Below are 13,761 nucleotides of genomic sequence, written 5' to 3' on the forward strand. Positions count from 1 at the left end.
CAGAAAACGTAAACAAAGCAATGTGAGGTTTGACTACTAAGCTACTCACGTTAAGTGTTATAGTAAGTAGAATTTGCCAAACCTTATTTTGCTCTGGTTTATTTTTGCATGGGTTTTAAAAAAGTCAACTTACCCTTAGGTTCCGCTGGTGGTGGTGGTATTGGATAGCATCTGGTGAACGGATCTCCGGTGTGTCCTGAAGTACAACTGCAGATCGGGTTGTGATTAACGACACGGCAAAGAGCGTTTACTCCACAAGTTCCAGGGCAAGGGTCGACGCATCTGTTATTGAGACAGGCTTCGGTTAAAGAACATTCCGAGCTCAAAATACATTCAGGACGACACTGAGGTGGACTGCTAATCATTCCTGGTTGGCATGAGCACACTGCTATACCGTTGTTCACTTTACAGACGCTGTTTGGTCCGCATGGTGATGGCTGACATGGGTTGGTAACTGGAGGAGCTATACAAAAAGCAACGTGTTAACAAGTAGTTTTCTAAAACAAACTACAACAAACAGTCAAAAAGAAACTTACGAATTTTAGGTTTAAGCCTACAGCTAATAAACGGATCTCCTTCATATTCAGGGGGACAACGGCATATGGGTAAGTGATTGACAACGTCGCAAAGCGCAGACTCGCCGCAAGTGCCGGGGCAAGGGTCCACGCATTTCAAGTTAATGCAAGCTCTAGTCGGGGAACAATCAGTGTTCATGGTACATTCAGGTCTACATCCCACATAAGGGTCGCCTTGGTACAAGGGCAAGCAACTACATACACCATTATCACAAACAGCGTTTTGTCCGCAAGGTGAAGGGTTGCAAGGATCTTCGTCTACTTTTGGAGGGGGTTGTACCACGCATTCGGTAAAAGCGTTTCCGGTATAGCCTTGTCGGCATGTGCAGATGGGAATGTGGTTCTGTACTCGGCATTCGGCGTTAAATCCGCACGATCCGGGACAAGGGTCTCTGCATTTTTCAGTAATACAAGCCAAGTGAGAAGGACAGTCTGTGTTAACAACACACTCAGGTCTACAATTTGGTGCTATTCCAATATAGGTAGCTTGACAGGAGCACGAGGGTGAACCGCCAATATCCCGACATTCCGAATTTGGGCCGCAGGGCGATGGCACGCAAGGATTAACAACTCTGGGTGGCGTTACGGGCTTTGGTGGGGGTGGCAGTTCGTAGCAACGGGTGAACGGATCACCGGTTAGAGAGGCGGGGCAGCTACAGATCGGATTGTGATTGATTACTTCGCATTTGGCTCCGATTCCGCAAGTTCCCACACAAGGATTGGCACATTTGAATTTATGGCACGCACGATTTGAAGGGCATTCCGAACTGACCACGCATTCTGGTTTGCATGACGGCGGTGACCCTTGGTATTCTGGTAGGCAAGAGCAGACCGCTTGGCTGTTGATTTCGCGACATTGGCTATTGGGTCCGCAAGGTGATGGCACGCAGGGATGTTGTAGTGGTTCTTCAGTTACAGCTACACAAAAATGCGTTTTACAGATTGTCCCTAGTATACAGTCCAAATAGAGTAAAAAAGTGTTTTTATGGCGCAAAGGGTTAAATTGTTGTGAATCAAATAATTACAATTTGAATTTAAAATCACTACAAAAATTGCTCAAAATGACCACCATCATTCTGATATCATATCATTATTATACAAAAATGTGTAATCCAAACATGTCAAGTCAGGAGATCCTGGTGGTCAGGAGTGTTGTTCTGCTCTTCAAATTATTTTGTCTCCTGGCTAAAGGAACATTTTCTAACATATCTCCAAGATAAACTTTGAGAAAATTTCAGTACCTATCTGCCTATTCTAAATGATAATAAATATTATTGTAATTATGTGGATTGTAACAATTTAAACCTCTGTATCATAAAAACGCTTCACTTTAGGGAAAAATTTATTTATTTAGGGAAAAACCAGTAGATGTCAAAAAACTTGTTACTCATCTCTTGATAAAACTAACAAGTAACTTAATGTAAAAAATTGAGTTCTAATTAGTGAAGAAAGTATAAAATGAGTTTGATATTTAGTAAATTGAATTGAAACTTTTAAGAGCATAAATATATAAATACAAATACTTACGTTCAGGCGGTACAGGTTGACAGAATTTGAACGCATCTCCCGTAAAATCAGGAATACAGGAACAAGAAGGCACATGACTGATCACTGTACACTCTGCATTCTGTCCACACGTTCCTGGACAAGGGTCGGCGCATTTATTTCTTATACAAGCCTTATTGGGCGGACAATCCGAGCTTAATACGCATTCCGGTCTGCAACCTTCGTAAGGATTTCCTTGATAGTCTGGCAAACAAATACAAGCGCCAGCTCCGTTTCGTTCTTTGCACTCGGCGTTGGCACCGCAAGGTGAAGGTTCGCAGGGTTTGATTTCTTCGGTTTTAACCACGCATTGAACGAAAGGATCGCCTATATAACCGGATATACAGGTGCAGGAAACTGCGTGTGAAATTACGTGACATTCTGCATTTTCGCCGCAACTTCCTGGACAAGGGTCGATACATTTGTTGTTATAGCAAGCTTGAGTGCTGCGGCAATCTGTGTTGATTACGCATTCAGGTCTGCAATTTGGTGGACTTCCTATATATTCTGGTAGGCAGTTGCAGGTGTATGACTCTCCTACTGGTCTGCAAACAGAGTTGGGACCACAAGGTGATGGGTTGCACGGTTCAATTATTGGCTTTCTTGTTACTGGTTCTGCTGGAATTAATCTGCAGCCTTGGAACGGATCACCGGTTTCGCCTTCAGAACAGCTACAGATTGGACTGTGATTACGTACTTCACATCTGGCACGGTTACCGCATGATCCAGGACATGGATCGACGCATTTTTGATTGATACAAGCTCGGTCTTGAGAACATTCTGCGCTAACGACACATTCAGGTCGGCAACCTGGAGGACTTCCTTGATAACCGGGCAAACAAGAGCAAACTGCTTGATCGTTGACTTCACGACATTGACTGTTAGGGCCACATGGTGAAGGGTTGCAAGGAATTGTTTTAGGTGGTAATGGTTCTGAAACTCTGCAGTTTACAAACGGATCTCCCGTGTAACCATCTGGACAAGAACAAGAGGGAATGTGGTTAATAACATCGCAACGAGCGTTTTGACCGCAAGTTCCAGGACAGGGATCCACGCATTTATTTCTTTGGCAGGCTTTATCTCTTGTACATTCATCACTGAGAACGCATTCCGGTCTACAAGCTTCATAGGGATTGCCTTGGTATTCGGGCAAACAAGTGCATATTCCGTTGTTACACTGTGCGTTAGGACCACATGGTGATGGATCACAAGGGTCAAGTTCAGGCCTCTTGGTAGTGGAAGGTGGAATTGGCAAACAGTTGGAGAAAGCATCTCCGGTAAAACCTTCTTGGCACGTGCAAATAGGAATGTGGTTCAAAACTGTACATATTGTGTTAGAGCCGCATGAACCCAGACAAGGATCTTGACATTTCTGGTTGATGCAAGCCAAAGAACTGCGACATTCAGAGCTAAGCACGCATTCCGGTCTGCAGTTTGGTGGTGCCCCAATGTAATTGGGCAAACAAGAGCATGTTGGTGAATTTCCAATTATTTTGCAGACTGAGTTTGGTCCACAAGGACTAGGTTGACATGACGGTGGTCTTTCTGTTACTGGTTCTGATGGTGGTGGAGGTTGAGGCGAGCATCTAGTAAATGGATCTCCAGTGTAACCGGGAGGACAAGCACAGATAGGATTATGGTTTCTGGTAGTGCATTGAGCTCCTAAACCACAAGTGTTCGGACATGGGTCTCCACATCTCTGGTTGCTACAAGCTTTGTCCAGTTGACATTCTGAGTTTACTACACATTCTGGTCGGCAGTTCGGCGGTGACCCAATGTATTGAGGGAGACATGAGCATACAGCTTGTTGATTGACTTCTCTACATTGGCTATTAGGTCCGCAGGGTGATGGTTGGCAAGGATTAATCACTGGTGGTGGCTCGGTTGGGGCCAGTCTACATTGGAAGAACGGATCTCCAACATATCCAGTAGGACACAAACAAGTCGGGATGTGGTTGTTGACGTGGCATTCGGCCAAAGCACCACAAGTTCCTGGACAAGGGTCCACGCACTTAAAGTTGACGCAAGCCAAACTGGGACTACAGTCACTGTTAGCTTCACATTCTCTACGACATCCCCGGTCATTGTCGTATGGATTGCCTTCGAAACCTGGAGCACAGTAGCATGCTCCAGCGCCATTCTTTTCTCTACATTCTGCATTGGGTCCGCAAGGGGATGGTGAGCATGGGGTACGTGGTCTTTCAGTCACTATAAAGGTAACAAATGTGTTAGTATATGTTGATATTTTTACAACCATTTTAGAGTAGAGTGTAACATTACTAAAGTCTGAAGAATAGAAAGCTAAAAACAAAAGAAAGAAAAAGAAATAAGTGCTTACAAGGTGGTGGAGGAGGTAAACTACAAGAAGTTGAAGGGTCGCCGGTGTATCCAGGGAAACAAGAGCAAATCGCCCTATGATTCACTACGGTGCATTGGGCGTTCAGACCGCACACACCAGGGCAAGGGTCTTTACATTTCTCGTTTTTACAAGCCAAATGATTGGGACATTCAGAGTCATGGTTACATTCTGGGCGACAATTGGGCGGCCGGCCTACAAAATTTTGCAGGCAAGAACAAGCGGCTTGATCGCCGACTACCCTACATTGAGAATTTGGTCCGCAGGGTGTCGGAATGCAAGGGTTTTCTGGTGTTTTTGGTGGTGGGGGTACTAAAATAAAATTTCCATTGCATTTTGTATACTTTTCAATGGGTTAGTTGACATACGTTCAATCTTCGCACAACGTATGAAAGGATCTCCAGTGTATCCAGTCAAGCAACTACAGATTGGATTATGATTAACCACTCTGCATTGTGCGTTTACTCCGCAAGTTCCGGGACAAGGATCAACGCATTTTTGTGAAACGCAAGATTTATCTTGAGAACATTCTGAGCTGACTACACATTCTGGTCTACACATCGGTGGGGCACCAATGTAACCCACATTACAAGAACAAACTGCGTGGCCGTTGACTTCTCTGCACGCACTGTAGGGTCCACAAGGTGAAGGTTGGCAAGGGTTTTGAGGTTCTTCTACAACTTTAAGGAAAAGAAAATCTACATTAAAGGTGCTAGTTTAAGACTACGAAACACTACAGACAGGGTTAAGTCTACATTAGTGGTACTAATTGGCTAATAATATTGTCTTACTGGCTTCGATGACGTTGCATGCTCTAGTTGGATTTCCAGTATAACCAGGAATACAAGAACAGGATGGGGCGTGGTTAACTACTGTACATTCAGCGTTCAATCCGCAAGTTCCGGGACAAGGGTCAACGCATTTGTTATTTACACAAGCTCTGCTGCGATCGCAGTCAGAGTTGGCAACACATTCAGGCCTACAGCCAGTATAAGGATCTCCAAAATATTCAGGCAAACATACGCAAGATCCAGCGCCATTTCGCTCTTTACAAACCGCATTAGCACCACATGGCGATGGGTTACAAGGAGTTGGAGGTCGTTCGGTAATTTGTACTAAAATACACATGTTTGTGTTTTTGACAACCACTAAAAATAATTAAATATCTTACAAGGTGGTATGATAGAACATCCAGTAAACGGGTCTCCAGTATAACCAGTCAAACACTGACAAACCGGTGCGTGTTTAAGTACGAAACAAGTGGTAAAAGACCCGCAAGAACCTGGACAAGGATCTTTACATTGTTCGTTTTGGCATGCAAGATTACCAGGACATTCAGCATTTATAGTACATTCAGGTCTACAATTGGGAGGTCTTCCAATATAGTTTGCAAGGCAAGAACATGCTGCTTGAGTACCCACCACCCTGCACTGGGAATTTAATCCGCAGGGTGACGGTACGCAAGGGTTACCACTAGGTAGTTCAACAGGTTTTTCTAGAAAACAAAATGTAACAGTCAAAGTGGGTGAGTAACTACAACACTACAGTTGAACTCAGGGTTCAGTCTTAAATGGCGGTTGCATGTTGTTTTTTTTTCAAACATTAAGAAACGACACTAAAATATAAAAATGAAAACAAGTGGTGACTCAGAAGCAGTAGTTTTAGTAATTGAACCAAGAAAGCTTCTTGTTGCTACAGTACATTAATAAGCTAGTGTTCGCCATTTAAATTTGAACATAGAGTATTTAGAGGGGTTAGTGAAAAAATACTAGGGCTTACTTGGTTGCAATACACATCGTACAAACGGATCTCCTGCATAACTTTCTGGACAACTACAAATCGGGTTGTGATTTACTACTTGGCATCGGGCGTTTATGCCACATGTTCCGGGACAAGGATCTTTACATTTCAGGTTTAGGCACGCTTTATTTTGGGCACATTCCGAACTGACCATGCATTCAGGTCGGCACGATGGAGGAGCACCAACATATTCGGGTTGGCAAGAGCATACTGCGTGATTATTTACGTTTTTGCACACACTGTAAGGGCCGCAAGGTGAAGGAACGCAAGGGTCTTTCTTGGGTTCTTCAGCAACAACTTAAATTGTAAGGTTATTAATAAAGTTTATGAAAGTGACAAATTGAGAGGTCTTACTAGGTTGCGGGAGATGGCAAGAAGTAAACGGATTTCCAATGTATCCAGGTAGGCAAGCACAAGTTGGGGCGTGATTAGGCACGGTACATTCGGCATTGATGCCACAAGTTCCAGGACAAGGATCTTTGCATTTGTTGTTGACGCAAGCCTTGTTTCTAGGACAATCTGAATTTGTTACACATTCAGGCCTGCATCCAGTGTAAGGGTCTCCAAAATACTCTGGTAAGCAGACACAAGAACCTGCTCCGTTACGTTCCCGACATTCGGCATTAGCACCGCAAGGTGATGGATTGCAAGGGTTTCTTTCGTCTTCAATTGGTTGAATAACTAAAATGATTTAAGTTATAAACTCGTGTACGCAATTTAGGTAACAAATCGTACTTGGAATTGCACTACATCCAGAAAATGGATCACCAGTGAAACCAACTCTACAAGAACAAACTGGACGATGAGATAAGACACTACAGTCCGTATTGGCACCGCAAGATCCTGGACAAGGATCCACACATCGTTCATTTTGACAAGCTAAGTTAGCAGAACATTCAGCGTTAATAGTGCATTCGGGTCTGCAATTAGGTGGTCTTCCAATGAAGTTTTGAACGCAAGAACAAGCTGGAGTGTTTCCAATTACTCTACATAAAGAATTAGGACCGCAGGGTGATGGTACGCAAGGATTGGCTGGTGGTAGTGGTTCCGGTTTACCTATTCACAAAGACCGTAACAAATCTGCACAAGAACCGTTAACACCAACTTACGTTCTTCTTGTACACATCGAATGAAAGGATCACCGGTAAAACCGGGTGAACAACTACAAATCGGATTGTGATTGACTACTTGACAGCGAGCGTTTAAGCCGCAAGTTCCTGGGCAAGGATCTTGGCATTTCAAGTTGATGCACGTTTTATCTAAGGAACATTCGGCGCTTATCATGCATTCTGGTCTACACATTGGAGGAGCCCCGATGTAGTTGGGCTGACAAGAACAAACAGCATGGTCGTTTGCTATCCGGCAAACGCTGTAAGGACCGCAAGGTGATGGTTGACATGGTTCGATTTTGGGTTCCGGTACTAAGATTTTGTTATGTTAGTTTGGTATGTCAGGTAGTTGTGAAGATTTAGATCAGATAATGCAGAGACTTTTGGTAAGTAGCTCAGTAAAATGCAGAATTTTACTTGTAGGAAACCAATATTTAATAATTCTGAACATTTTAGATGATGATAAGACGGGTCTCTGTCATTATATGTTCTCAAAACAAAATACATACTTGGTGGTGGTAAATGGCAAGAAACTGAAGGATTTCCAGTATACCCATCCAAGCAGAAACATGACGGTACATGATTAGATACCCGACATTCGGCATTAATACCACAAATTCCAGGACAAGGATCCTTGCATTTGTTGTTTAGACAAGCTTTGTCTCTTGGACAGTCTGAATTCGTAACACATTCCGGTCTGCAGCCAGTGTAAGGATCGCCAAAGTATTCGGGAATGCATAGACAAGAACCAGCTCCGTTACGTTCTCTACATTCGGCATTAGCTCCGCAAGGTGAAGGATTGCAAGGGTGTCGTTCTTCTTCGATAGGGGCCACTGGAATTGGATTACAACCGTTAAATGGATCACCCGTAAAACCAGCTTGACATTGGCAATGCGGGGAATGATTGGTAACAACGCATTGAGCATTGAACCCGCACGATCCAGGACAAGGGTCTGTGCAACGTTCGTTAACGCAAGCTAAGTTTCCGGGACATTCTTGGTTTATCGTGCATTCAGGACGGCAATTTGGTGCGCGTCCTATGTAATTAGGCAGACAAGAGCAGACTGCTTGTTGGCCTACTACCCTACATTGAGAATTCAGGCCGCAAGGAGTGGGTATACAAGGGTTGCTGGGTTCAACCACAGCCGGTCGCTCTAAAATTGGTCACCCTTAGATACCTTCAAAAACAAATAGGAACAAGCTTACTTTCTTCTTGGATACACTTAATAAAAGGATCTCCTATTAACCCAGCAGGACAACTGCATATAGGGTTGTGATTGATCACAGTACATAAAGCGTTAAGTCCGCAAGTACCGGGACAAGGGTCTTTACATTTCTGGTTAAAGCAAGCTCTGTCTTGAGCACATTCTGAACTGACTATACATTCAGGTTTGCACATGGGAGGTGCCCCGATGTAGTTCTGCAAACACGAACACACAGCATGTCCGTTAACTTCTCTACATTGACTGAAAGGTCCGCATGGTGAAGGCACGCAAGGGTTTTTAGGTTCTTCTGGAGGCACTACTTAAAAACAACCCTAACTCCACAATATCCAAAACGCAATTTAAAAAAATCTTACGTTGAATTGGTATTTGATGGCAAGATAGTGTGGGATTTCCGGTATAACCAGGCAAACAAACGCAATTGGGCAAGTGGTTGTAAACGGTACATTCAGCGTTGATGCCGCAAGTTCCAGAACAAGGATTCTTGCATTTGTTGTTCACGCACGACTTGTCTCTAGGACAGTCGGAGTTTTGAACGCATTCAGGCCTACATCCCGTGTAGGGATCCCCAAAATAGCCGGCAATACAAGTACAAGATCCTGCACCGTTTAATTCTTTACAATCGGCATTAGTCCCGCAAGGCGAAGGATTGCAAGGTTGTGCCGGGGCTTCAATAGGTCGTACTAAAACGCATAGTTACGTTTGTTACAAGATTAGAGTCATTACATTGAGGTGGGTCTGACATCATAAAATCTGAATTTGCATGGCTTTTAGTTATTTTAAAGGAACATTTAACAGAAAGGTTAAATTTTGTTCAGAATATCGTGAAGAAGGCTTGGTGTCTGGAAAGCTAGAGACATGGGTAAATTTTTACATTTAACAGATATTTTTTGAAAAAAATTGCTTTGAACACTAGAATCAATCAATTTATCTTTGACTTTGTAGCTAAATCGACCTACTTTGGTACCATTTACTTGTGCTAGAGCGTTGTCTAGACATTTGAGAGGCACCCTGTACATGCGATTCAAGTTGTTGGTAGCAAACCACACTGTTCTGTTACCCAAAGCCAGTTGTTGTAGTTTGCTCCCAAAAATTCATCAAATTAAAAGTTTTTTTAAACCTGCCAGTTCAGACGAAAATTAGGTAAAAAATACAGTTCAGAGATAACCAAAATAAAGTCAGACCCAAATCAAAAAATTGCATTGTTAGTATTGTGGCTTACGTTCTTGACATCCAGAGAACGGATCACCAGTGAATCCTTCAAAACAGTAACAAACTGGCACGTGATTTACAACTCTGCATTGAGCGTTTACGCCACAGGAACCCGGACACGGGTCCCTGCATCTTTGGTTCACGCACGCTTTATCCGATATGCATTCGGAGTTTATGACGCATTCCGGTCGGCAATTTGGTGGTTGTCCAAAATAACTGGACAGACAAGAGCATACTGCTCTGTCCCCGATTACGTTACATTCTGAAAAAGTTCCACAGGGGCTTGGAATGCACGGATTTGGCTTTTCAACTTCAACGGGTCGTTCTAAAAAATATCATTGCTATTGGTGTTGTTACTGGTTATGCTTTTGTTAGAGTTTTAAAGTTGATTATTTCAATTAGTTTCTTTTGATATTGTTTTCGTTGAGTTAGGGTGTTTAGTGGCCTGGATTAGTTCATTAAACAGGGGTTTGAGTTAGGAAGCGGACGCTTACATGGGTTAGTGTACCCAACGTAATATATTTAAGGGTCTTACTTTCTTCAGGAACACATCGTATGAAAGGGTCCCCCACAAAGGAAGGAGGGCAGCTGCATATAGGGCTGTGATTGAGTACCCTACAAAGAGCGTTCAAACCACATGTGCCAGGGCAAGGGTCCACGCATTTCTGATTATTACAAGTCTTATCTTGGGTACATTCTGAATTAACTACACATTCTGGTCTACATGTGGGTGGGACCCCAAAATATCCTGGGGCGCATGAACATACAGGTCGTTCTTGTATTATTTGACAAACGCTGTATTGCCCGCAAGGTGATGGGATGCAAGGGTTTCGTTTGGGTTCTTCAACTACTACAACTAAAGTTTCACTGTAACTCCCCGCATTAACATAATTGCGTTTTTCTTACTAGGTTCAATTTTACGACAAATACTCAAAGGATCTCCGGCATAACCGGTAATGCAGAAACATTGAGGATTGTGATTGATCACGGAACATTCAGCGTTGACCCCACATGTACCAGGGCAAGGGTCGCGACATTTCATGTTCAAACATGCTTTGTCATGGGCGCATTCATTACTAGTGACACATTCAGGTCTACAACCGGCATAAGGGTCGCCGAAATAACCTTCCACGCAAATACAAGAACCGGCACCGTTGCGTTCTTTACAAAGGGCGTTAGAACCGCACGGTGACGGGTTACAAGGATGTATTGGTTCTTCGACGACTAGAAAGTAATCAGAAAAGTTTTGACAGGTTCAGATGTAGATCGATGATTTTTGATTGTATGAGAAAAATATACGGAGTAACCAAATTAATTACGAGAGAAGTACGTAGAAAGAGAGTAGTAGAAGAGGCTGGTACAGAATGAACCCAGGAGATGGATTCTATAGCAGTGGTTCTGTCCAGTTTCCGTCAGATACTCTGTATATCATTGATCATATATGATTTTAACGTTTTGTTCATTTTAGGGTTCCCCACCCTTTGAAGATATGGTCTTCAATCTCAAAATTATGAAAGATACGAGTATAGTAAATAACAATTTGTTGACTAATGTAACTGTACTTGTGTACGAAAGTGTAAAAAGCATCCGTAGTTTCCACTCATACAAACAAAAATCACGAACCAACACGATATTTAATACTTGAGAAAGAAGAAGAAAATAAAACCATCAAACCCACAAAACCCTGCATGCAACTTACCAGGAATTTGACTGCAACCACTAAATGGATCCCCTTCGTATCCAGGCTGGCAACTGCAAATCGGTCTGTGATTAACCACGCTACATTCGGCGTTGAATCCGCAAGAACCGACGCAAGGATCGCGACATTTCTGATTGGTGCAAGATAAAGTCAGTGGGCAGTCTTGGTCGATGGAACATTCCGGGCGGCAATTGGGTGGTGTCCCAAACATTCCTGGTATGCAGGAACAGATGGCTCTATTGTTGACTGGTTGGCATTCAGCGTTTGCGCCGCAAGGAGATGGTATACACGGTGTTTTGGGTTTATCGACTGGTTTGACTGTAAATACTCTAAATTGTAGTGGCTATGAGTAATAATAACAAAAATCTACCTTCTTCTCGGCACACAATAAATGGATCACCGACAAAATTGGGTGGACAACTGCAAATCGGATTATGGTTGGCTACTTGACACCTGGCGTTGAAACCGCAAGTGCCAGGGCAAGGATCGACACACTTCTGATTGATACAAGCTTTATCTGCGGCACATTCTGAACTGACTAAACATTCTGGGCGGCAACTAGGCGGTTGTCCAAAGTATCCCACTTGGCAGGAACAAATCGCTTGGTCATTACGTGGGCGACAGACGCTGTTAGGGCCGCAAGGTGATGGCTCACACGGTTTGGGTTCTTTATTGTAAAAATATATCATTTTATAACTGTTTGAGAAGTGAATTTTTAACAACTTACCTGCAACTACAATTGGTTGTCTGCAAGCAGTTTGTGGGTCTCCTACTAGTCCTTTAGCACAAGTACAAACAGGAACATGGTTAAAAACGCTACATTCCGCGTTAACACCACATAAACCTTCGCAGGGATCTCTACAGTGCAAAGACAAACAGGATAGATGACTTGGACATTCTGAATTCATGGTACATTCTGGACGGCATCCACCAGAGTAAGGATTTCCTATGTATGGCGGTATACAGGCACACTTAGCTGCCCCACCGCTAACTGAGCAAAGTGCGTTCTCTCCACAAGGACTTGGGTTGCAAGGATCTTTAGGTACAACAATCACTTTGGTGCATCCCACAAAAGCATCTCCTTCATAGCCGCCCAAACAGCTGCAGAATGGCGTGTGATTGACCACGTGGCACTCAGCGTTAGGACCACAAGTTCCAGGACAAGGATCGATACATTTCTCGTTAACGCATGCTTCATGCTGACGACACTCTTGACTGATAACGCACTCAGGTCGACAATACGGAGGGCTTCCGATATAGTTGGCAACGCAAGAACAAACCGGTCGACCTTCTTTAACTTGACAGATAGAGTTGGGTCCACATGGTGATGGTACGCACGGGTTCTGGGGTTCTTCTGTAGTACTTGGAATTTTCGGCTCAACTGGAGTTGGGTAACAACCCAAGAAAGGATTTCCTTCTTGTCCAGGAGGACAACTACAAATTGGATTGTGGTTGATAACCGTACATAAAGCTCCAGCTCCACAAGTTCCAGGACATGGATCTTGACATCTTTGATTGATACAAGCTTTAGTTTGTTGACATTCAGACGTTGATATACACTCAGGTTTGCAAGCTGGAGCAATGCCTTGATAATTAGGTAAACAGGAACAAGTGGCGTAGCCCTGATGAGATACTAGACATCTGCTGAAAGGTCCGCAAGGTGATGGGTCGCAAGGATTAGCTGGAGGTAGTTGTGGTTGAGAAGGTATAACCACTTTGTAGCAGGCTACGAATGGATCTCCGGCATGTTGTGGCGGACAGTAGCAGATAGGCATGTGGTTGACTACGTCACAGTGAGCACCTACTCCACATACATCAGTGCAAGGGTTGGCACACTTGGAGTTAATGCAAGCTTTATCAAGGGCACAATCTGGGTTGATGACACATTCAGGGTGACAGGCTAAGTAAGGATCTCCGAAGAAGCCTTTTCTGCACACGCAAACAATTCCGTGGTCACTCTCTAAACAGTCAGCGTTTACACCACAACGCTGGTAGTGGCATGTGTCTTGAGGTACAACTTCTGGAAATTAAACAAAATAAGTATCAGTAAGACCAACCTTTTAAACATATTATTTATCAAAGTGACACAACATGAATGAATCGTCATTGTTTCATTCTGGTCTACAATATCTAATCTGTGTGTATTTAGTAGTGTTTGTTCTGACTACATAAAAATTAAGAAGCAGCTGGATGTCATTTTCACAAATGTTGAAAAGGTTTTGGACATAGTAAATCATCTGCT

At 43.4% G+C, this 13,761-nt stretch overlaps 1 protein-coding gene across 1 annotated transcript in view; it reads right to left on the minus strand.

Moving 5' to 3' along the window:
* The window catches only part of dpy (fibrillin-like protein dumpy), a 160,720-nt gene that overhangs the window by 42,156 nt on the left and 104,803 nt on the right, over positions 1 to 13,761 (minus strand). Inside the window, 20 exon segments of the mRNA XM_081978698.1 lie at positions 134 to 463; positions 537 to 1,493; positions 2,103 to 4,328; positions 4,459 to 4,788; positions 4,845 to 5,156; positions 5,268 to 5,591; positions 5,648 to 5,971; positions 6,256 to 6,573; positions 6,631 to 6,957; positions 7,012 to 7,332; positions 7,386 to 7,697; positions 7,895 to 8,539; positions 8,592 to 8,906; positions 8,965 to 9,291; positions 9,831 to 10,145; positions 10,356 to 10,676; positions 10,727 to 11,044; positions 11,520 to 11,837; positions 11,890 to 12,186; positions 12,247 to 13,539. Of these exon segments, the coding sequence (XP_081834824.1) occupies positions 134 to 463; positions 537 to 1,493; positions 2,103 to 4,328; positions 4,459 to 4,788; positions 4,845 to 5,156; positions 5,268 to 5,591; positions 5,648 to 5,971; positions 6,256 to 6,573; positions 6,631 to 6,957; positions 7,012 to 7,332; positions 7,386 to 7,697; positions 7,895 to 8,539; positions 8,592 to 8,906; positions 8,965 to 9,291; positions 9,831 to 10,145; positions 10,356 to 10,676; positions 10,727 to 11,044; positions 11,520 to 11,837; positions 11,890 to 12,186; positions 12,247 to 13,539 (10,230 nt within the window).

Source organism: Ips typographus, linkage group LG4 (genome assembly GCF_016097725.1).
Source record: "Ips typographus isolate SLU linkage group LG4, UJ_Ityp_2.0, whole genome shotgun sequence".
NCBI classification, from domain to species: domain Eukaryota; kingdom Metazoa; phylum Arthropoda; class Insecta; order Coleoptera; family Curculionidae; genus Ips; species Ips typographus.